The sequence below is a fragment of the Acinonyx jubatus genome, chromosome E3 (genome assembly GCF_027475565.1).
Source record: "Acinonyx jubatus isolate Ajub_Pintada_27869175 chromosome E3, VMU_Ajub_asm_v1.0, whole genome shotgun sequence".
NCBI classification, from domain to species: domain Eukaryota; kingdom Metazoa; phylum Chordata; class Mammalia; order Carnivora; family Felidae; genus Acinonyx; species Acinonyx jubatus.
In genome coordinates, this window is record NC_069398.1 from 2,855,909 (window position 1) to 2,878,715 (window position 22,807).

The window sequence follows — 22,807 nt, forward strand, 5'->3', positions numbered from 1 at the left end:
TGTACCCCTGTATTTACTGCAGTATTATCTACAATAGCCAAACAATGGAAGCAGCCCAAGTGTTCATTGATCGATGAATGGATAAAGATGTGATATGATAAATATATATATTTATATAAACATACATTCTGACACACACACACACACACACTATGGAATATTATTCAGCCTTTTAAAAAGACTGAAATCTTGTCATTTGCAATGACACAGTTAGAGCTGGAGAGTATAACGCTGAGTGCATTAAGTCGGTCAGAGAAAGACAAATACCGTATGATCTCACTCATGTGAAATTTAAGAAACAAAACAAATGAGCAAAGGGAGAAACCAAGAAACAGACTCTCAACTATACAGAACAAACTGATGGTTACCAAAGGGGAGGGAGGGGGATGGGGGAAATACAAGGAGAAGATTTAAGAGTACACTTATGAAAAAAAATAAAAATAAAATTTAAAGGGGTGCCTGGGTGACTCAATCAGTTAAGTGTCCAACTCTTGGTTTCTGCTCAGATCATGATCACACGGTTGGTGGGATCGAGCCCCACATAGGGCTCTGTGCTGATAGTGTGAACCCTGCTTGGGATTCTCTCTCTCCCCCTCTCTCTGCCCCTCCCCTGCTTATGCTGTCTCTCTCTAAAAATAAATAAACTTGAAGTAAATAAATAAATAAAATTTTTAAAAATAAAAATAAAAGCTTCTCAAAAAAACCTTATAATTGTCATTTCTTGGGTACTCACAGCATGCCAAGGATGATGCTAACTGCTTTGCAAGCATTATTCTATTATCCTTTCCAGATAGGGAGAAGTTTAGTTGCAGATGTGAACCAGCAGCTGCTTCTGCCCCCAAGGCACTCAGAACTAGTGAGGGAAACAGGTAAACAGGTCTTGACAACCAGAGTCACAGATGCTCTGATAGGCGGAGTATAGCGGACTGGGAGAGCCCAGACTCTGGTCAATGTAAGCTGGAGGAAGAGGACTCAGGGAAGGCTTCCTGGAGGAGTTGACCCCAACGTAGGATTGCCACTGGGTCATAACTTAAGGTAGGACCCTCATGGCCTAACATGGCAGGTCTGTGTCAGGCCTCCTGAATGGAAGAAGGGACAAAGTACTAGGGACCAAGGGCCACCAGCTTCCGGTTAAGGAAGGGTCCCGAGAGTCCTCGCCCGGGCAGCTCTAGCAGGTGGGCGTGGTTACGGCGTGGCGCCCGCCGACGCGCGCGGAGGAGGCGGGGCCGCGCCTGCGCAGGCTGCCTATTATGGCGGCCGCCTGAGCCCGGGGTTGAGAAGGCTCACCCGGGCTCCGTCCTGGTGCTCGCGGCGGGTAAGTTCCTGGGAGAGGCGGCCGGATGCGGGGAGTGCAGGGAGCCTCCTGGCAGCGAGCCTGGCCTCGAGACCGGGCTCCCATGGACCTAAAGCCCAAGTCCGCTCGGTCTCTGTTCCCTTCCGAGCAAGGGTGTAGGGAGAAGGAGCCCTCTTGTCATGTGAGTTTCTGTCCCGGGCCCAAGCAGCCCCCTCGGTTCCGGATGAAGAAGGGAGAGCGAGGCCGAACTATGACTTTTGAAAGGGGTTCAGGGAGGAGGCAGGACGGAAAGAGCCCCGGGGGAGGAGGAGGTCTCTGGGGCTCCTGACCCCAACTCTCGGCGGTGGCCCCTCCAGCTTCCCCGTCTTCACCCCTGGTCTGTATTATCCCACGCCTGGCCACCTACTGTCTGAGAAAGCAAACTGCTTTGGGGGGTAACCCTGACTGGGGAACCGCCGTAGAAACCATGACAGCGTCTTAGTCTAGCCCCTACAGCTTTTAAGAGCCAAGGACACACTTGTCAGCAGGTGTTGCGGGATGAACCTGCAGCCCCAAGGAAGTCGGAGGGGATCCCATCTGCAGTGCGGGTGTCCTTTCCCTCCTCTCCAGTGAGGAGAGCGGGTCGAGGCACATCCATTTGTAGCATTCCCAGACAGATACTCCGAGTCAGCTGTTCCCAAATGGAAAAACTTGTTGCCTTTCTCCATCTCCAAGCACGCTCGTCAAGAATTACGATTATTGCTATAATGACTGATACTTAGTCTTGTTCTTTATTTGACCCAAACCTTAAAACTGATCCTCGTCTCATTTAATCCTCACACAAGCCCCAAGGTATGTACAAGACACATGTATTCCCCCATAACTGATTCTAGAAGAAGCCCTTTAAAGGGGTTCCACTTCCTGGTTCTCAGTTGTAGGGCACATTTCCAGGAATCCTGGGTAATTCGGCTTTAAAAACCGAAAATTCAACTAGCATTTAAGAATATGAGTATTATTTTGGTCCGTCTTTAAGAAAAGCTGATGTGTAATTGTAATATTACACTCCTTTGTGGGATGTCATTTTTCCAACAAAATGTCACTATGGCAGGAAACAGCATCCTTTGGTTCAAGTTTGACTTTTCACAGCATCGTCACAGGGGATCTTTTTTTTTTCTTCCAAAACTATAGGTGGAAGTCCTCAGTTTCCCCCAGGACATCTTTCAGTGCTGGGAGAGCCACATCTACCTTTAAGACTTTCGGTCCTTTTTTGGGATCCAGCCTAACTTTTCCAGTCCTCATTGGCTGAGTGCTTCTGCCTGAGGATGGGGCATGTCTCCTCCATAACTTCCACTGGCATCATGAAATCATGCATCATTTTACTAGCTTCACAGCCTCCCTTCACAGCCCACTTGGCTCTGTCCTGGCTTACACTGTCATGTGGGAAGAGCCAGCATAGAGACTAATTTAACAAGGTGTCAGCTTTTTCACGAAACAACTTTTGGAAACTTTTGTGAAACTTCGGCTCCCCCACGGCAAGTCCTTAAACGGAGGAACTTCTGTTACACGTGCTCAGATTGTGACAGTACGTGCATTCAGATTGCAAGGAGAGCCTGTGTTAATCATCCCGTTTTCCAGTTGAGGAAATGGAGGCCTGAGAGGTTTCATGACATGCCTAACACACACAGCTAGTGCACACACCTAAGCCAGGTAAGGAACAGTCCTGTCGGGGGTTATGGGCAGGTTTGGGTCGAAGGCCTGAAACCACCCCCAGGACAAGGAACTAACAGCTGTGGACCACGGACAATGCTCAGTGCTTTACGCCCCAGGACCCCTGCACAGTGAGAATATAGCTGGAGAAGCAGGTCCAGATAGGTGACGTAATCTCCCCCAGGTCTCATCACCACAAGGTGGGAGACTGGGGTGTACACATGGGTCTGCTTGATGCTTTTTGATGAGGCGGACCACTCGGTTTGGAGGGGGAGCCTTTCTCTTCTGGCCACTTTGCCTCAGGCGTGGTTTTCCAGACTTCAGTTGTTGCTGTGTTAACCTGCATAATTTCCTCTATCTACATATCACCTGTATAGTGAGCGCCCCTTGGTTGCTTTTCCTTTGCATCTACTCTTTTTTTTTTCTTTTTTAAATTTAAAAAGAAAGTTTCAAAGTAACGAAGGGCATTTGGACAGCTAGGGTCAACTTGTAGAATAAAAAAAGAAGTAAAGGGAAAATAAATGCAAAGCGCGAATTGAATTGACTTTGTAAATCCAATACTGTTTTAGGCAAAACCAGCTATGAAAGACATTTGCATGAGAAACGGAGATGACTATGGATGGAGTTTTAAATGATACAAAGGAATTAATCATCTTAGATCTGCTAATGGTCTTGTGGTAATGTAAGAACATGTGTTAGGGGACAGATGCTGTAGAGGAATTTAGAGGTAAAATATCTAGAATTTACTCTCAGTTCAGGAGGGCAAAAACCCCAGTAGATCATTTGACCTCTTATGACAAGGTGTTGATGATCATTGGATCTAAGCAGCGGGTATATGCCTGTTTATCATGCTATGCCCTCAGCTTTCTAGTCTGTTTGAAAATTTTCACAGTAGAAGAGTTGGAAATTAAAAGAGAAGGATATCAGTATACATGGAAATTCGGATCCCTTGCCATAAATAAAAGATTACTGTGCAAACACAGTGCAAACAAAATAAAACAATTCTAGCTGGAATCTTTTCCCTCGCGAAGGCCCTTGCAAAGGCCGTGAGACTTTCTCCTTTAGGAAAAATGAAGAGAATTACAAAAGGAAGCATTTTCTCCTGGGGTAATGCAAAGCTATTTAAGTATTTACACTGTTCCCCTCTGAGACCTGCCATCCTGAGGACCTGGTCTTGCCTTCCAGGTGCTCCTGTCCCATGATTCCCGTGGAGCCCGGCCATGGTAGCTGGCCCCCACCCTGGCCATGGACGAGGTCACCTTCAAAAGTGACACTGTGCTGTCAGACGTCCACCTCTACACCCCGAACCACAGACACCTCATGGTGCGGCTGAACGGCATGGGGCAGCCTGGTAAGACCCGGGTGCGTGCGGAGGGACCCAGCACCCTGTGGACCCCGTTTTGTTTGGTGTTTTCTCCTACTCCTCTCTTTGGGGAGAAGATTGGGAAGATTGGATCGTTCAGCTGTTTTCGCTCCACTTCTTTTTTTTTTTTTTTTCCAAGCGTTTATTTATTGAGTGAGTGAGAGAGAGAGAGAGTGTGAGCCGGGAGGGACGGACAGAGAGAGAGAATCCCGAGCAGGCTCCACACTGTAAGCACAGAGCCCAACACAGGGCCAGATCCCACAAACTGAGATGACCTGAGCCAAAATCAAGAGTTAAGGTGCTCAACCAACTGAGCCACCCAGGCACCCCAACCTCACTCCACTTTTTTTTTTTAATTTTATTTTTTTAATTTATTTCCAAGTTAGTTAGCATATAGTGCAACAATGATTTCAGGAGTAGATTCCTTAATGCCCCTTATCCATTTAGCCCATCCCCCTTCCTACAACCCCTCCGGTAACCCTCTGTTTATCCTCCATATTTAAGAGTCTCTTCTGTTTTGTCCCCCTCCCTGTTTTTATATTATTTTTGTTTCCCTTCCCTTATGTTCACCTGTTTTGTCTCTTAAAGTCCTCATATGAGTGAAGTCTTATGATGTTTGTCTTTCGAGGACTAATTTCACTTAGCATAATACCCTCCAATTCCATCCATGTAGTTGTACATGGCAAGATTTCATTCTTTTTGATTGCCGAGTAATATTCCATTGTACGTGTGTGTGTGTGTGTGTGTGTGTGTGTACGTACGTACGTGTACCACATCTTCTTTATCCATTCATCCATTGATGGGAATTTGGGCTCTTTTCCATACTTTGGCTGTTGTCGATAGTACTGCTATAAACACTGGGGTGCATGACCTCACTCCACTTAAGCGCCCTCTTTCATAGAGTAAGCTGTGCTTTCCTGAGCACCTACTTTGTGCAGGGGGAGAGGCACCAGGACTTGATGCTGGGAGTGCAGTAGGGGATGAGCTAAGCCCTGCCCTCAGGGAGCCCGTGGTCCAGGAGGGAGATAGGCTGGGGCTCCCAGTGGCGCCCCCACCACAGGCATTCTGGCCCCCTTCATCGGCCCCCTGCATCACTTGTTCGCCTCCAGCTCCTCCCACCCGGGCTCTCTGGGTTTGCTCTGCACACCTTCCTCCTGCTCCTCTCCCCCAAAGCCAAGGGGGATCTTTTGAAAATGCATATCACATCAGTTACCTGATGTAGACCCTCCAGTGACTCCCTCTTGCTCTTAGAATACAGTCAACTCTTTAGCCTGGCCCATGTGGCCCAGCCTGACCCAGCCCTTGCCTGTGTGTCCGCACTGATCATTCTCTGCTCCTTTCCGTCTTTTATGTGCTGCATGCACTTCCTCCCTCAGTGCCTTGGCTCTCACTGGTTTTCTACCCAGAAGGTTCTTCCCTCCCAGGTCTGACTCCATGTGTCACCTCACACAGGTCCTCCCTGACCACCCTCCCTGGCTTTGATTTCCCTGTATTAGCCTGTCCTTGGGTGCAGTGCTCCCCTTTCTTTTTTTTTAATTTTTTTTTTTATGTTTATTTATTTTTGAGAGAGACAGAAATAGAATGCAAGTGCGTTGGGGCAGAGAGAGAGGGAGACACAGAAGCAGAAGCAGACTCCAGCTCCAAGCTGTCAGCCCAGAGCCCAACGTGGGGCTTGAACTCACAAACTGTAAGATCATGACCTAAGCCCAAGTCGGATGCTCATCTAACTGAGCCACCAAGGTGCCTCTGTAGTGCTCTCCTTTCTTTGTGTCCCATGTGGATCCTGAACTCAGGAGCCTGGGACTCAGAACAGATTGGTGACTGGCCTGCGGTCAGACAGCCTGGGGGGGTGGAGGGCTTGCACCCCTGCCTCCAGCCCCCCTCTCTGGAACCTGTGCTCTTACTGAAACTTGTCCCAGTAACTCTAGCCACCAGATGAGGGCGGCTACTTGGTGTCCTTGTCCCATCCTCCAGATTTTTTTTTTTTTTTAATGTGTATTTGTTTTTGAGAGAGAGACAGAGCACAATCAGGGGAGGGGCAGAGAGAGAGGGAGACACAGAATCCGAAGCAGGCTCCAGGCTCCAAGCTGTCAGCACAGAGCCTGACGTGGGGCTCAAACGCATAAACCGTGAGATGATGACCTGAGCCAAAGTCGGACACTTAACCAACAGAGTCACCCAAGCCCCCCTGTCCTCCAGATCTTAAGAGGTGGAACTATGTAGTGTGAAGGGCATCAGTTTAGGAATGAGCAGACTGGGTTTGAGTCTTGCCTCAGCCATGTCCAAAGCTGTGGGGCCTTGTCAACCCACTTAATTTCTCTAAGCCTCAGTTTCCCCATTTGAAAATGGAGCTGGTGCCACTGTCTTCATAGCAACAGGGAGGGCTAAGATAATGAGAGCTAAGTGTTTTCACGGGAGACGCTCATCACATGGTAGCTGCTCTCAGTGGCCCCAGCATCTGGGCCGAGTCCAGCGGGCCTTTGCTGCGGGCATTAGGATGCCTCCATCTGGCGTTTAAAACTCTGGGTGGAAATAAGATTTTCTGGAAGGAGGAGACACCTCAGAGACACTCTCCTTTTGTGTTCGTCTTGCCTTTCAGTTTTCCTGTCCCAGTTCAAGCTTCTGTGGAACCGAGACTCTCGGACAGACTCAGGGGCCGAGGGTGATGGTCGTGGCGCTCTTCTCGCCAAGGAAACACCACCATCCGGACCGGGCAGTGCCAGGCCCCCTCCGGGGAGTGGCCACAGTGACGCCACCAGCCAGGTGGGGCTGGGAACTCGGCTGGACGAAGACGGGGATTTGGACGTGGAGAGGAGACCACCGACTGCTTCGGACCCCGAGCCAGCAGGGCCTCCGAGAGACAAGGTACATCCCACGATTCTAACGCAGGAGGAAGAGGACCCACTGGCAGATGGAGCACGAGAGAGCAGCCCCTGGGATATCGTCAGAATAGGTAAATGCAGGTCCGGTTTGCGCTGTGGGTCGCACCGCAGTGCTGATCACGGCCCAGGGCGTGGGCTGTGTGTGGGGGGGCTCTGTGTGCAGGCCCAAGTCTGGGTGCAGTAGGACCAGACAAGGGACCAGAGCCAGCTCCGCGGAAACTGAGAGCAGGTGGTGCCGCTGCCAGTAGGGGGAGCTGTTCAGGACACACAGGTCCCCTCCCCACTGCCCCCAGGGTACAGTCCAGGCCGCTGGGCGTAGCTCACAAGGCAGCGCACACCCCTCTATGCGCTTTCTCGCTGCGGGCCTCTGCTGTGCTCCACCTCCCTTTTGGAGAGCCTGCCCCCAGCCTTTGCTTTCTTAACACATTGCTAGTTGTTATATGTATCAGCTTAGCCATCGCCTCCTCTAGGGAGCCCTGCTTTTACCCCTCTTGTGTCGATGTTCTGATCCAACTCAGTGTGCTGGGGCCGTGGGTCAGGGTAGAGTTTGTGGAAAACTTGGCCAGCAACAGGGAGCCATGGGAGATTCTGGAGCTGGAGCGTGGCAGGGGGGAGAAGGAGGTGGACCAGAATTAATCTGGAGGAGGCTTGTGGGCTAATCAGACGGCCTGGGAGCTAGAGGCCAGCTGGGAAAGGGGAGGCGGTGACATGGCAGGAGAAGGGCCGGAATGAGTTCTGGCAGGCGTGCAGGGCAGCATCACGTGGTCACCGCTGGGCACAGGGGCTTGATGACGCCAGGATTTCAGATCTTGGAAGCGGGCACATTAGAAACGCCAGGAGCAGCAGGGAGCTGGGGCCGGAAGTGAGCCACTGATGTTAAACACCTGTTGTGTTTAGACATTTTATCTGCGTCGCTTCGTAAAAAGGAGTCTTGACAGCCCTGCTCTGAGGGTCAGGGGGAGTGTACAGATAGGAGGTGACAAGCTGAGGCCATGCAGCTGGGGGGCAGTGAGCAGGTTCTGAATCCACATCGTCCATCTCCACAGCCAGGCCTCTTGCCACCCCGACACTGCTTGTTTTGGGGGAAAAGAACTCTGAATTGAGTCTGTTCATTGAGATCCAGGGTCCCACAACCCCTGGCAGCGGTGCAGGTTGGGGCCGGAGGGTCAGTTAGGGCCCTCTCAGAAGCAGAGCAGCTCTTGTCCATCCGCGCAGCCATACGACTCATAGTTGCTGAGTGTCTGCTTGGTACGAGGCCGACTGTTCTAGACCGTTCCTTTGGGGGTGATGTGTAATTCACACCAGAACCCTACTCCATGTTTTCCATGGATTACCTCTATTCTTCACAGCCTTTCCAGGGGTGAGCATGCTCATTTCACAGATGTGAGATTTGAGGCTCAGAGAGGTTGAGGAACTTGCCCCAGGTCACACAGCCAGTCAGTGGCAGGATGACGATTCCCACTTAGGTCTGTCTACACCACAGCCTATGTTCTTACTCAATGTCACATGATCCGAACATTGGAAAGTTCTGTTCTGGGGAGCTGTTGGCAGGGGGGTTGGGGGGAATGCCATGATGGCTCATTTTGCTCTCACTCGTCACTTAATTGGCTTCCCTGAGCAGAGTGGCCAACTCGGTTGTTCATACTGAGGGTTCGGCCTCTGGCGTGCCTGTGTGTTGAACATGCTGAGAATTTACCATCTTGCAAACTGAGAACAAAGTCCCACAGCTAAGGGCCAGTGTATGGCCAGGTTCCCGGCCAGTCCATCTCACGGACCTCATGGTGGGGTCCCTTCCTTTCAGCAAGCATCATTCAGTCCTACCTGCCCCAAGGGAGGGGAGTGCAAGGCAATTAAATTAGCTTCCAGCAGTGACCTCTTGTTCCAACTGTGACGTAAGGGACCAGGTCTTGGACTCCGGCAACCGGCAGAGCTGGGCTTTGACCCCCCACCACCCTGACAAGCCCGGTGATCTTTGACAAGTGTCTTGCACACCCAGAGCCTGTTTTTGCACCTATAAAACAGGATACTGCCTTTTGATGATAATGTAATAAATAATGCCCAGTAAGTGTCTGTACGGGGCCTGGTACAGAGCAGATGCTAAGCTGATGTCCGTCTCCTGACGACCCTTTTCCTCCAAGCCATAAACCAAGTCATTTTTTTTCAGGGTGTGGACGCATCTCAGAAGCCGATTAAAAAATACAGAAAGAGAATGGTTTCCAGGTCATTGCAAGGGATTGTCAAAAACTTAAAAACTTTATCCATGGACCTGCTAGGAATCCACAGACCCAAGGTTCAAAGTAAATTATGGTCATTTTCTCTGCTTTATAGATAAACTGAGACCCAAAGAGAAGAGGAAGAGGCAGGGCTGGAACTCAGGCTGTCAGCTCCTGACTCCCGTGCCTCTTCCCTTGGCCATGTTCCCTTAATCTCTCCAAACTCTATTTCCTCATCTGTAAGATGGGTATAACCACTTCTAGTTATGAAAAACGAGGAGATGGCTCGCAAAGAGCTCTTAGCACAGTGCCTGGTCACATCGTTAGCTTTAGTCCCTGGGGTCTGCTCTGAGTGCAGGGAGGGAGGCTGGCTGAGAGAGAGGGAGGTTCCCACAGGTCTAGAGACATAGACGAGACTCTGAAACTTTGTCTCAGCCCATCTGCTAAGCCCAGTTTCTCATGGGCATAGTCCTCAGCATGGGAGGAGGCCCACGGGAGGAAAGACGGGCCGCACCCAGGGGATGGTGCATGGTGGGGGTGCGAAGACTGGGGAGGGGGCAGGCCGGGGGCAGCCGACACCGAGGGTCTGGAGCAGGGCTGCAGAAACAGGACCCCGGGGAAGCCTGTTCCCTGCCACTCTCAGTTCCAGGTTCTTCAGCCTGCCACAGGGGTCCCCCTGCCCATTGTTCTTTACACCGCGTCCCTGGGCACCCTTTTGGGTCCAACCGCGCGCCCACCACTCACTAGCTCTGACCTCAGGCCGTCTGCTTCGCCTCTGTCAGCCTCCTTTCCTCATCTGTGAGATAGCACCCAAGCCCATTCCCCTGGTGGTTTTGAGGGTGAAATGAGAGATTGCTCTCAGAGCGTTTGGCATGGTGCCCGGTTCAGAGAAAAGGTGCTTTTTCCATAACTTTTACAACCACAGTGCTGCGCATTGGCCTCAGTGTGTTCGTCTGTAGGTGGGGTGGTAATGGCTACTTCACAGGGCTGTCTGTTGTCAGGATCAGGTACAACCTCGGTGGCCCCTAGCCTGGCTCAGGGGGCATCTGTCCAGTCAGTGTTCAGTGAAGGGACTCTGTTGTTGGTGGGTGGGTACGTGTTAGGCTTTGGTGGCCTGAAGTCCTGAAGGGTGCGTGTCAGAGCTAGACATGGCCTCTCCCGAACCACCAGTATCCTGTCCAGCCAAGGTGCCACCAGGCAGCGCATCAGTCATGCGTTCAGGGATCAGATTTTAAGTCTGCACGTCGGGCAAAAATCTTGGGTCAGATTTACCCTGGAGAAGCCCACAGAGCAGCGGCCCCGGTTCTCAGGAGGAGCGCACACGACCAGTCTCTCCCCTGGTCTGGGGAAAGGTGGCTGCCGCTTTGATTGAGCACGAGAGAGGTTGCCTTCTGTTCTGGACCCCGCTCGTATGCACGGCTCTCGGCTTTGATGGGACTCCCTGAGATGCCGGCACTCTGAGAGCGCGGGGACCCCCTCACCTCCTCGGGCAGACCCTCACAGAAGGCGCGTGGGGACCCATCCCATGGGCCTCGGTCCCTGCTCCTGTTGTGAGCGTGTGGTCTGATCTGTGCAAGGCTGGCGGTCACACGGAGCTGCCCCACTGTGTGCATGCCCCCCTGTGCACGTGCCGTGTGCGTTTTCCTCTGGTGGCTGTCACCGTCTTGCTTAGAAATATGACAGCCGCGGAGCACCTGGGTGGCTCAGTTGGTTAAGCGTCCAGCTTCAGCTCAGGTCATGATCTTGCCATCCGGGAGTCAGGCCCTGTGCTGACCGCTCAGAGCCTGAGGCTGCTTCGGATTCTGTCTCCCTCTCTCTCTGCCCCTCCCCCACTCACACTCTATCTCTCTGTTTCTGAAAAATGAACAAACCTGAAAAAAAAATTTTAAGAAATACGACAGCCAGCTCTGATTAACAGCAAGGGTATTTGCCACTTTCCTTTTGCCCTTTGGTCTCCTGTTTCTGCCCTCGCCCCCTCGCCCCCATGCCTCCACCGACTTTAGCTGGATATATTTTGCGCTTGAGAAGACTTCTTATCATAGTTCACCTAAGAAAGGATATAAGCTCCAACTTACATTGTTGACTTCTGGTGTGCTTGTAAGTGTAAGAAGATACTTGGAGGGGCGCCTGGGTGGCTCAGTCGGTTGAGCGTCCGACTTCGGCTCAGGTCACAATCTCGTGGTCCGTGGGTTCGAGCCCCGCGTCGGGCTCTGGGCTGACAGCTCGGAGCCTGGAGCCTGCTTCGGATTCTGTGTCTCCCTCTTTCTCTGACCCTCCCCTGTTCATGCTCTCTCTGTGTCTCAAAAATAAATAAATGTTAAAAAAATTTTTAAAAAGAAACTACTTGGAATGTGTTATGACTCCTACCAGCATACAGTTGATCAGGACAACAGGAGTATGTTGTAATGTAACATGCAGTTATCGAGCATCATGAAGTGCCGTGTGCGTGTTGGACGAGGTGGGCCCACGACCCACGGTGACCCTAGTCTTCAGGCTGTGGGTCCGAGACACCCGGTTTTCTGAGCAGCCTCAGGGCCTGCACTGTGAGTGACGCTCACCCACCCGCTTCCGCCCCAACTGCTGTGTGGCCTGTGTTTCTGCCACTCTCTAGCACACCCGACTTCAGTGCCCATCTGGCCGTGTTTGCAGATGCCATGCGCCTCGTCTGTCTGTGTTCTGTCCGTCTGCATTTTCACAGTGGCCCTTTCTCTTTTGGTCTCCATCCTGTCCAGAGCACACCATGGCCACCCCCCTGGAGGATGTTGGCAAGCAGGTGGGTAGGCCCCATCCACTTCCTGTGGCCCTGTGGGGTCTCCCCAGAGCCTCACGTCACCTGTCATTCCTGGTCTGTGTCTCCTCCAGGTGTGGCGGGGTGCCCTGCTCCTGGCAGACTACATCCTCTTTCAGCGGGACCTCTTCCAGGGCCGCACCGTGCTGGAGCTCGGGGCGGGCACGGGGCTGGCCAGCATCATTGCAGCCACTGTGGCACGCACGGTATATTGTACAGGTAAGCCCGCCACCTCGGGCTGTGGGGACGTCGTCTCTTCGCAGGGAGTGTGCTATCAGAAAGGGAGGAGCGGCTGGGAATTGGGCCTTGGCCGCTGTTGATTTTGCCATCCCGTTCTGCTGCTTTCTCCGGCCACACCCACAGTGCAGGACCCCTTACTCCAGGAGGCACCAGCTACCCCTCTGAAACCTCCTCTCACACCCTATCACCCTGGGAAAGAGCAGACGTCTCAGAAAACCGCAAGGAGCATGCCTTTTATAAGGCTTGAAAACGGGTTTATCGCTTTTTTTCTCAGTTGTAGAAATCTTGCCTACTTGTTGTGGAAGGTTTCTAGGGCAGCAGATACAATTTACTCATTTTGTTACCAACCCCAGATCCATTCAACAGTGTGCAATTTATGGAGCTCTGGCCCGTGATATGCCAGACACGGTCTTAGATGCAGGAGATCCAGGAGCGAATAGAACAGATGAAGTTGCTGTCTGCAAGGAGCTTTGCGATCATTACACAGTTTTTTCCCTTGTGGTTTTTTTGTTTGTTTGTTTGTTTGTTTGTTTGGAGCGTACCTACTCCCAGACTGAGATCAGACTCCCAGTAGCTGAGATCAGACTGGGTATTCTGTGCTATGTGTTGCCAAAAATGTTGAAAAACGTTTTTCCAAGAGCATTTTCCAAAGTCATTAGAAATTATTTATAACTATGACTTTTAATGACCAGGTAATATTTATCTCTGGGCATTTTGGTGGTTGCCATGCGTTTTGGTCTTTTTTGTTTGTTTGTGTTTTTCACAGTTGTCCGTTGCACCGTGGTGAGCGCGTTTGTGCCCCGTTGTCTCATAGTCCTCAGGCTGGACTCCTAGAAGCAGCCGTGACCCTTTATAAGCTTTTGCTACACTTTGCCAAGGGATTTCTCTTTCAGTGTTTTATCTTGCAATAATATTATACTGGCGTGGAAACTGCGAAAATATTACAGCAAATGCCATGTAGCCCTCACTCCCCTCCCCGCAGTGATGACGTCTTACTTAACCATAGTTCGGCGATGACGCCGGCAGCTCGACGCGGGAGCAGCGCGCTCGGCTCCCCGCTGGCCCACACACCCTTTCAGAGAGTGGGAACCAGTTCGTAAGAGAGCAGTAGCTCATCAGCTAGTGTCGCTGTGCCTGACATCTTCCACGTCTGCTAGGCGGGAAGGGGCATCTGCTGCTGTGGTCTGCATCTCGTTGACGCCTGGCCACCTGCTCATGGTGCCCATCTTTTGCTTCTGAGACAGGAAAGGGAGGTTGTGCCCGTCGCCTGGGACGGGGCACACCTGGCAGATACTCTGCATCAGCCACTGCCGGGAGTCCGCAGGGCAGCCCCCGCCTTTGCTCCATCACTGTCTCGTGTCGGTTGCCAGCGAGCGCTTCTCAGAGTCAGGCCATAATGCCACTCGCGGGTGCTCTGCCCTGTGCCTGGTGCCCAACTGCAGGACGTGACCAAGCTGTCTTACCCCTGAGAGGGAGGTTTCCTGGCACAGAGAAGAGAGCTTGCCTCTAGACAGCACGCTGCAGTTTGCACGGCCTCTCGCGTGCTTCTGCACCTGCTTGTACCTTCACAGTGAGCCCGGGCATTCGCCAGGGAGCCGGGCACCAGTCTGTCCAGGTGGGCAGACTAAGGCTAAGGTCGGGTGGCTGGCCCCAGGTCATACACACAGCTACTGTCATGTGGGGCGTGGGGAGGGCGCCGGTGGTTCATGGAACAGAGTTTTCCACGGAGCAGAGTTGTGAGAGCTCCCTCAGCAGCTGGCAGAGGGATAATTAGGGGCCAGCCCCAGGCCTCTGGTCTACCACCACGCCCCCTCGGCCAAAGCTGCTCTCTTCTGTCCCATTTTCTGTGTCAGAATCCCACACGAGATCTATTTGGACAAGAACTGCCCTAAACACTGACAAGCCGCTGGACTGGCGTGTGCAGTAGTCCCTTGAGCCAGTGGCCCAGGGAAAGGGACAGATGTGTCCCTGTGCTAAGCAGGGCACTTCCCCCACAACCAGGCTCTGCGCGTTCCTTGAGTCCATAGTGAGTGATGGGACAGAGTCTGGGCGTCCACAGCCGTAGGCCAGGCAGGCGTCACCACACGGCCTTCGGTGCCTTCCACACGTGCGTTCTCCTGACGCATGTTAGGGGTTTTGGTAAGTTTTGGTAAAATGCCCACACCCCATGCCCATCAGGGATGGATGCACTGACTGTGCCTGGGTTCTGCTGAAATGGTGAGAGACACCACCTGGTCAGAGCAGTGGGAGGCCCGGGACGCACGCGGCCGTGACGGCGAGTCATGCACGGGAGGGCACCCGCGGCTCGTTGGAACCCGCTGTGTGTCTCAATTCGTCGCATCCAAACACCCGCGTCTGTGTCACACGCACTAACCGCACTGCGAGCCCTCACCCCTTCCCTCTGGAGCGCGCACAGAGTCCGTCCCCACCAGCACCGTCAACTCTTCCCTAAGGGAAAGGTCATCGAGAAGAGCCTCCAGGGGAGCACACTGAACCGTGGCAGTGCGCACACGGGAGACGCTCTCCTCTTCGTCTGGTGCCTCTCTGCAGTCATGCTGTCGTCCCAGCTCTCTCCAGGCAGAAACCGGGGGATGACAGTGTGGTGACGGCTGGGGTCTTATGGCCTGCCGTTCTGTTGTTCCAGATGTCGGCGCAGATCTCCTGGCCATGTGCCAGCGAAATATTGCCCTCAATGGCCACCTGACTGCTGCTGGAGGTGAGGCCCGGTGGGTCTTCCAGCTGGGGGGAGGGTTCTCTGGCAGGTGGGACAAGCACCTTGTACTGTGACACTGGGAGATGGGGTCTGGCCACTGCCCTTCTGGGCACCGCCCTGGCTTCCCAGAGCTTCACGTCTGATGACTCCGTCGTCGCGCCCTGTCCTCCTCCCCACATCCCCTGCCATGTCCCGCTTCAGCTCGCTCCCTTCTGGACATCACAGTGGCCCCCACCTGGTCTCCCAGCTCCTTGTGTGGCCCGCCCAAGGTGTCCTCCGGGAAGCATCTAGAGTGACGATGGAAGCCTGACCCCTTAAGTCCCCTGTGAAAAAGCTTCAAGGGTAAAGTCTGAGCCCCTCTGCCTCCCAGCCCTCGTGGTCTGGCCCCTGCCTGCTCCCCCTCCCTTTTCCACTGACTGCCTCACTGGCAAGCAGAGCACTCATGTCACAAGTTCCTCCCTCTGCCCAGACCGTCGTCCTCCCCCCCTCCCCCCCACACCACCTGCAGAATCCAGTTCATGTGACGGAAGCAGCGGCCACCCTCCCCTGACTGTACGTGCAGACCCTTCCCGAGCAGCTGGGGGCGCTCTCCCACTGTCCGGCCGCTCCAGCCCACGGGCCTCAGGCCCTCCAGGTCTTCCACTGCTGTCTGAGTGCACACTGGACCCCTCTGCTTGTCCCGGATCTCGCTGGGGTCTGGCCCTGCCGTCTGCGATGCCTGCCTCACAGGGCTCCCTCCATTCTGGTCACCCTGGCCTGTCTGAGGCTCCCCCCTGGCCTTCGTGCTGCTGCCCCTAATCATGCTCAGACCTCCAGACAAGGTCCCAGCTCCCTACCAGAGCCTGGCTTCTCCTTGAACCACTGCATTTTGACCTGTGTGTGACTGGGTGACACCCTGCTGGGCCACGGGGCCTGCCTGATCCCCGTCACATTGTTTGTCGAATGCCTAGTCAACAAGGGTGGAAGGGGAGGGGCAGGTGTGACTCACCTTCTTTGGAGCCTTCCCTGACACCCCCGCCTGACACCTGAGCTCCTCTCTCCCTCCTGTGCTCGGCTTGTCCTCATCACAGTGCCCTGACCCCTGCCTTGTTGGTGTGTGCCCACCCGCCAGTCTCTCCTGGGCTGCCGGTCCCCGAGGACAGGGACACGTCTCATACACCTTTGTATTCCCCGTGTCCGGTGCCAGACCTGATGCTTGGCGCTCCGTGCTGGCCAAGGGATCCGTGCTGGATGGAGGGATTTCGGCGTAGGATGGGAAGGCTTATCTTCTTCCCCGACTGTTACGAGAGTCTGGACGTTCTGCCTGGTTTTGCTCTTGCAGGTGGTGTGGTTAAGGTCAAAGAACTGGACTGGCTCCGCGACGACCTGTGCACAGGTGCGCCCCCCACCCCCGTCCCAGCGGACTCACGGCCGCTTGTCCTAGCTCCCTGCGGCCTGGGCTGAGCTGCAGGCTCCCGGCTGTGCCACAGCCTCTCGGCCCACGGCCACTTCTCTCCGTCGGCTGATGATGGCCGCTCCTGGCACCTTCCACCCACTCTGTCACTCAGACTGGGAGCGTCCCCGTACAGTAGGCACAGTGGCCCCTGAGCTACAGGTGAGGCCTGGCGCTCAGGGCTGAGCACCTGCCCAGGGCTGGGAAGCAGCTTCGCACACGGCACTCTGTCCTGTCCTAAGGGCAGAGCTCCCCGGTGGGGGAGTTTTCTGAATTGATCACCCGGGCTGTGTCAGACCTACATGCTTGTGTGAACTGCCTGCTGTGTGCAAAGTGTCCTTTCCCATCAGGTGTCAGGTGGGAGAGTCATTGCGAGTCGAGGGTCTGCCCATAGCCCCAGAGCTCCCCAGTCGCCCTTGAGGGCATGTCTAGTAACGCCCACTCCTGTGTGATGCCCTGGGAGGGGAGGCACCCTCCTCAGGGCCGCACAGCAGTTCACGGGGCAGCAGTGCCCGCCCCTCGGTGGGGAGGCAGACCCCTGGCAGCCACGCGTGCCGTTGCTGGGTGCAGCCCTGCCTGCTGGTGCCCGCCGCTCCCGGCTGGCCCACGGGGGAAGGGCCGTGCTCAGAGTGGCCTCTCCTCTTTCACAGACCCGGAGGTCCCCTTCAGCTGGTCGCAGGAAGATGTCTCTGACCTGTACAGCCACACCACCATCCTGCTTGCGGCCGAAGGTGAGGCGTCCTGGTCGCAGCGGTGCCCCCGCCCCTCCTCCGCAGAGCCCTCCCAGCCCCCAGTCGCCCGCCGTGCCCGCCTGCGGTTTCCAGCCTGAGCACTGTCGCGGGGGCACGTTTCTAGGGACTCAGTGCAGTGCCAGGGGCCCTCCCAGGGGCAGATCTGCCCGTGGTGGTGGGTTTTCCCCTCATGCCGGTTTCCTTCCCCACAGTGTTTTACGACGATGACCTAACCGACGCTCTGTTTAAAACCCTGTCCCGCCTCGCTCACAAGCTGCAGAACGCCTGCACGGCCATTCTGTCTGTGGAGAAGCGGTGAGCTCCGCGCCCCCCTTGGAGTGCGCTCCTGTCCACGCCGTCCCGACGCGCACGCACGGAGCCCCTGCTGTGTGCCAGCCCGTGCTGCCCTCCCACACGTGATCTCGTGTCATCCCCCGGCCCTGTGTGTGCCTGTGGCCGCCCCCCCCCTGCCGGTGGAGAGGAAGGCTGAGGGGCGCCAGGGAGCCTGTCACGCTGGTCTGCGAGCAGACAAGCCCTTGAACGTAGCTGCACCATGGACACGTGGCCACCACGCTGCCCAGGGCCTATCTCTCTGAACGTCCCCTCCAGGATGCCGTCTGTCTCCTCAGCACCCCAGGCCTCTGTCCGTCTGTCCTCCCCCGATGCAGACGGACCCTTCCACCCGGAAGCCCTGGGGCTCCCGCTGAGGGAGTGGCATTTCATGGTAGAAGCAGACACCTTTCACACGCTTTTCTCCGATCATGTGGTAGACCATAACTTGTCCTTTTTTTTTTTTCTTAATGTGTATTTATTTTTGAGAGAGCGCAAGCGGGCGAGGGACAGAGGGTCGGAAGCAGGCTCCGTGCTGACAGCCACCAGCCCGATGTGGGGCTTGAACTCACGAACCGTGAGATCATGACCTGAGCCGAAGTTGGACACGCAACCAGCTGAGCCACCCAGGGGCCCCTAGCCCACAACTTTTCTGAAGGCAATTCAGGATATGTAGCAAAAGCCATAAAACCTGGGTGCCTGGCTGGCTCAGTCAGTGGAGCCTGCCACTCTTGATCTCAGGGTTGTGAGTTCGAGCTCCATGTTGGGTGCAGAGATTGCCTAAAAATAAAATCTTAAAAAGAAAAAAAAAGCCGTGAAACCAAACGTACTTAGTGAGCCAGCAGTCCGGCATCTAGAAATCCGCCCTATGGAAATGACCATGGCTGTGTCCACACCATCCATCTGGGCATATCGTTCATTTCTAAAATGTCGAGGAGCCCCTTTGAGGCACACGTGACCACTGACAGCATGTGGATCTCATTTGGAGACTGGTTTTATAGACCACCCAGGGAGAACGCGAGACCGTCAGGAAAAGTTGAACCCCAACGGAATGTTGGAATGATAAAGAATTATCATTAGATTTGTTTTAGGTGAAACAAAGAAACAGAAGAGGCTTTATGTTTTTGAGATGCTTGTGTCCATCTTCACGGGAGAAATGCTGTGGTGGCTGGCCTTAGCTATTTAATAATCCGTTCTGGGTGTGCGAGGGGCCTCAGTGGCTGTGAGCTGGTGGTGGTGCAAGTGGGGCCGTCCATCACACTGTTGGAAATTCTTCTTAGTAAAAGATGTGGGGAAGCAAAGGGAAAGAGGCAAAGAATTTGAGTTTCAGGTTGCATCGTGTTGCAGGTTGGGGTGGAGAAATGGCCGAGCAGCTGGGCCGGGAGGGCTCTGGAAGGACCCATTTGAAGTGGCCCTGGCCCACCCCCTCCCGGCAGCCTTCGGTGCCCACTGCTCTGAGGCCCCTGCCCTTCGTCCTTTGGTCACATATGCAGCCGGGGGCACCCCACGCGCAGATTCTGTGCTGGGGAAGTGGGGAAGCCAGCCCGCGGTGTTCTGTGTCTGCCTCCTGCTCCACTTTGAAGAGTCCAGGGCGGGGCCCGTCTGTCCAGCGGTGGTATCTCAGGCACCTGACTCAACTTCCCTGAGCCCCGGTTCCCGCGTCTGTGAAGTGGAACCACCTCCCGGGCTCCCCTGCAGATTCGGGAAGGAAGCGCGCCCAGTGCTCAGCACCAGTAGGCGCGCGGTGAAGATCCACCGGTGGGGAGTGCGGTCAGGGAGGCGGCGGGAAGGCGAGGTGAGTGTGTGTTGCCTGCCTGTTTGCAGGCTGAACTTCACACTCAGACACCTGGACGTCACATGCGAGGCGTACGACCACTTCCGCTCCTGGCTGCGGCGGCTGGAGGGGCTCGCGGACGGCCGGCTGCGCTTCGCGGTGGAGCGGGTGGAGGCCTCCTTCCCGCAGCTCCTGGTTTACGAGCGCATCCAGCAGCTGGTAGGTGCAGGCTGTCACTGCCGTGCGCGACGCCGCGGACCCAGGGCCCCCACACGCAGGCGCCACACCCCGGTGCTGCCAGGGCAGAGGGGCGGCTAGCACCAAAGACGGCGATGGGGTCTCCCCATCCTGAGGGGCCACCGTGTCTGCACGTGGGCCTGCGGGCCGTCTGTCGCCCTGGACTTACAGGGCGCTCTTTCCCTGCGGGCAGTTCCTGCTGCAGAGGAAGTGGGCCAAGCACAGGAGGCGGCTGGGGTGCAGGAAGTCCGCCGGGGGGCACGTGGTGGGGTTCTCATGCAGGAGCCCCAGTGCTGGAGGCCACACCTTCGCCATGGACATGGGCTGGCCTCCCAGACTGGGCAGGCTTGTCTAATTGCCAGTGGCCCTTCCGACCAGGCCCGCTGGGTCCATCAGACTAGGCCTCTGAGGAAGCCTCCCAGTAGCGGTACACGGGCCGGGTACCAGGCCGAGCTCCTTCCTCCCTGGCCTCAGTTGATGCCGAGACCAGGTAAGTCACCCCGCCAGGCAGCCACAGAGCTGGGGCCCAGCCGCTTCCTGTTATAGCTTTAAACCCCCCTCATGGAGGAAATGTGAGAAGTCAAAATTACCCTTGATAATAATCACTTATGTAACTGGGAGCTGCAGTCCAAAGGTCCGGGATTAATGTCTTTTGTTCTCCTTGCCTGTTGGCTGTGGGTGCCCCTTCTCTGGGTGCGTGGAGACCAGGTGTAGTTCTGAGGAGGACGGGAGGGAAGAGGGCCAACAGGGAGCCCGCCCAGCAAGCACAGCGCTGGATCCGTGTGGTTGCTGCACGTGAGGAGCCACCTTGTGTTTCTGGCTCCGCTGCCTCCGGGCCGCCCCCCACAGACGGCCAACCGTCCTCTGCCCGCGAGGACACCGGGTTTCCACCGGGAGCTGTGTGTGTTTGCACCTTCTCCGCCTGCCCGCGGTAGGAGGAGAGGCACGCGGCCCGAAAAGTCAGCGGCCACGGGGCATGGCACTTAAGAGCTCCCCAAACGGGAAAGCGGTGGCTGGCTGACCCTCTTCTGGCCCATCTTGATTGTGTGACGTCCTCTTGTCCGTCCAGCTCCTCGCTCTCCCGTGGCGAGGCAGAGCGACAGAATCAGGAGGCGCTCCCCACCCTTGGGGCAGCTCGTGTGCTGTGCGCTGTCCTCCGTGGTGAATCACTTGCCTCTCTGACATCGCGAGGTCTCCTTTGCACCCCTCAGGAACCCCCGCTTTCTCTGTTTGCTGCAGGAGCTCTGGAAGATCTTTGTGGAACCGGTGATGTGACCCACTGCACCCCAAGCACGGCTTCTCGACTGTTCTTAGAGTACATCTCTAATAAAATCAGAAGCTCACAAAGTGATGTGCTTGGGATTTTATCATTTTGAAAATGTGGCACGTGTACGTTACAGGCCTCAAGACTGTTTTCTGGGGGCCGTTGCTGCCTCCCAGCAGCAGCCGGAGAGCGTTCTTGCCCTGGGCTGCAAGTCGTGTCGTTGCCCGTGTTTTCCGTGCGGCCAGCTCGTCATGCGCACTCCAGGGCCGTGTCGAGAGCTGCGAGCTGGCTTGGAATCAACATTCGCAACTTGATTCCACTTGAGTGGACTACTTGGAGGGCTCCTGGGGGGCAGGGGACCCAGGGCCCGGCCCGGGGCATTTAGTGCCCCCCTCTGTCACCTGCTCACAGATGTGTTTAATGTCCACGCCACACCGGCGGCAATAACACCACGCAGAGTGAGGCAAAGCAGCCTCATTTCCTTCGAAGGCTGCCTGTGATCCGTTCCTGTCCCTCTGGGGAGGCCCATTCAGAGGAGGCGGCAGGAGCTGGCCAAGTGACCTTTATTTTCTGTTTTAACTGTTTGTAACCAAAATCGTGGGAGCCCAGAACAGAAAGAGCCGCTCTTCCCCACCCTGTGTGGCTGCCCCGGGGTCCGTGCCATGATCTGCATCACAGCCTTCCCTCCCACAGCCTGGCTCCTTCCCCTCCTGCCCTGGGGCTCCCTGCTCGGCTTGTATCACAGGAGCACATCTCCATCTGATTTTTTATGTTTTGCTCTTTGGCCCTCCTGTCTCCACCCCTTCCTGTTGGTTTAAGACCTTTCCCACCATCTCCCCCTCCTCCTCCTTCCGGTCCGGTCCCACTTCCTGCTGCCTGGGCCCTCCCTGCACATCCCGTTCCCATATTGCTGCTCCTGCAGGCCTGGACCCCGGGCCCAGCATGTACGCCTCCCTGCCTGCCCCACAGCCCAGATTGCTCCTGGCATCTCTCCGGCTCCATTCAGACACCAGATTAACTCACCTCATCCTCCCAGCCGGGACGTGACATTAGTAATCTGGTTACATCCACCGAACAGCTGAGAAGACATCGGTTCTAAACAGAAAAAATGTCCACAGGTCAGGGCCCTGTCTGGCTTAAATATCCACATATTTCTGGCACACAGTCTGGCCCAAAGTAGGTACTCAACACAAACTGTCGAATGAACAATTAATAGGAACTGTGGCTGGGGAGAGGGTTTCCCAGTTGCAGACATTGTTACCTCCAGGGGCCCTTGGCAGTGTTTGCAAAGGTTTTGTTGGTCACAACTCCGGGAGGTAGGTGCTACCAGTCAGGGATGCTGCTAACGTCCTGTAATGCACAGGACGGCCCCCAGGGCGGCAGCGCTGAGGGTCAGAGATCTGGATCAGGGAGAATGTTAGCTTGTTTAGGAAAAAAAGACAGATCTCAGCTGAACGTGCAATGAATGAGTCTCACCCTCCCCTCTGGGAGTGGGAAGGAGATTCACACGCATCATCTCTAAGCCTTACAAAGACCCTAGAGGGCAGGAGTGATCCCCACTTGACATGAGAAGTCTGGAGTTCAGAGCAGTTAAGCCACCTTCCCGACATCACAGAGCTGCCAAGTGGCAGCGTCGGGCTCGGAGCCCACCCTCTCCACGCTTTCCCGCGGCAAGTTTCCCCGGCCACCGGTGGCAGCAGCCCCAGCCCCAGGCCTGACGAGGATTCTGCTCCTTGACAAGACCCCGGTGGTTTGTGCACGGTGAGCGGTTCAAGATGTATAGCCTTTGAGCTCTTCCCATTTCCCGAGGTTCCGACACAAAACCCTCCCTGATAAAATTGCCGTAATTAAACAGAGTCA

At 55.1% G+C, this 22,807-nt stretch overlaps 1 protein-coding gene across 3 annotated transcripts; it reads left to right on the top strand.

Annotated features, from left to right (window-relative positions):
* The first annotated feature begins 1,210 nt into the window (after positions 1-1,210).
* METTL22 (methyltransferase 22, Kin17 lysine) lies at positions 1,211-21,074 on the top strand. 3 transcript variants are annotated; one of them, XM_053213038.1, is made up of 12 exons: positions 1,211-1,315; positions 4,166-4,331; positions 6,943-7,296; positions 12,171-12,211; positions 12,301-12,445; positions 15,111-15,182; positions 16,501-16,554; positions 17,262-17,342; positions 17,555-17,657; positions 19,497-19,665; positions 20,062-20,173; positions 20,923-21,074. In XM_053213038.1, exons 2-12 carry the CDS (start codon positions 4,226-4,228, stop codon positions 21,057-21,059), a joined length of 1,374 nt encoding a protein of 457 aa, XP_053069013.1. In that variant the 5' UTR covers positions 1,211-1,315; positions 4,166-4,225; the 3' UTR covers positions 21,060-21,074. The 3 variants fall into 3 exon arrangements, with proteins under 3 accessions (XP_053069013.1, XP_026899089.1, XP_053069014.1); XM_027043288.2 differs by lacking the exon at positions 20,062-20,173 and having other exon boundaries at positions 20,923-21,030; XM_053213039.1 differs by lacking the exons at positions 12,171-12,211; positions 12,301-12,445.
* Positions 21,075-22,807: the final 1,733 nt, after the last annotated feature.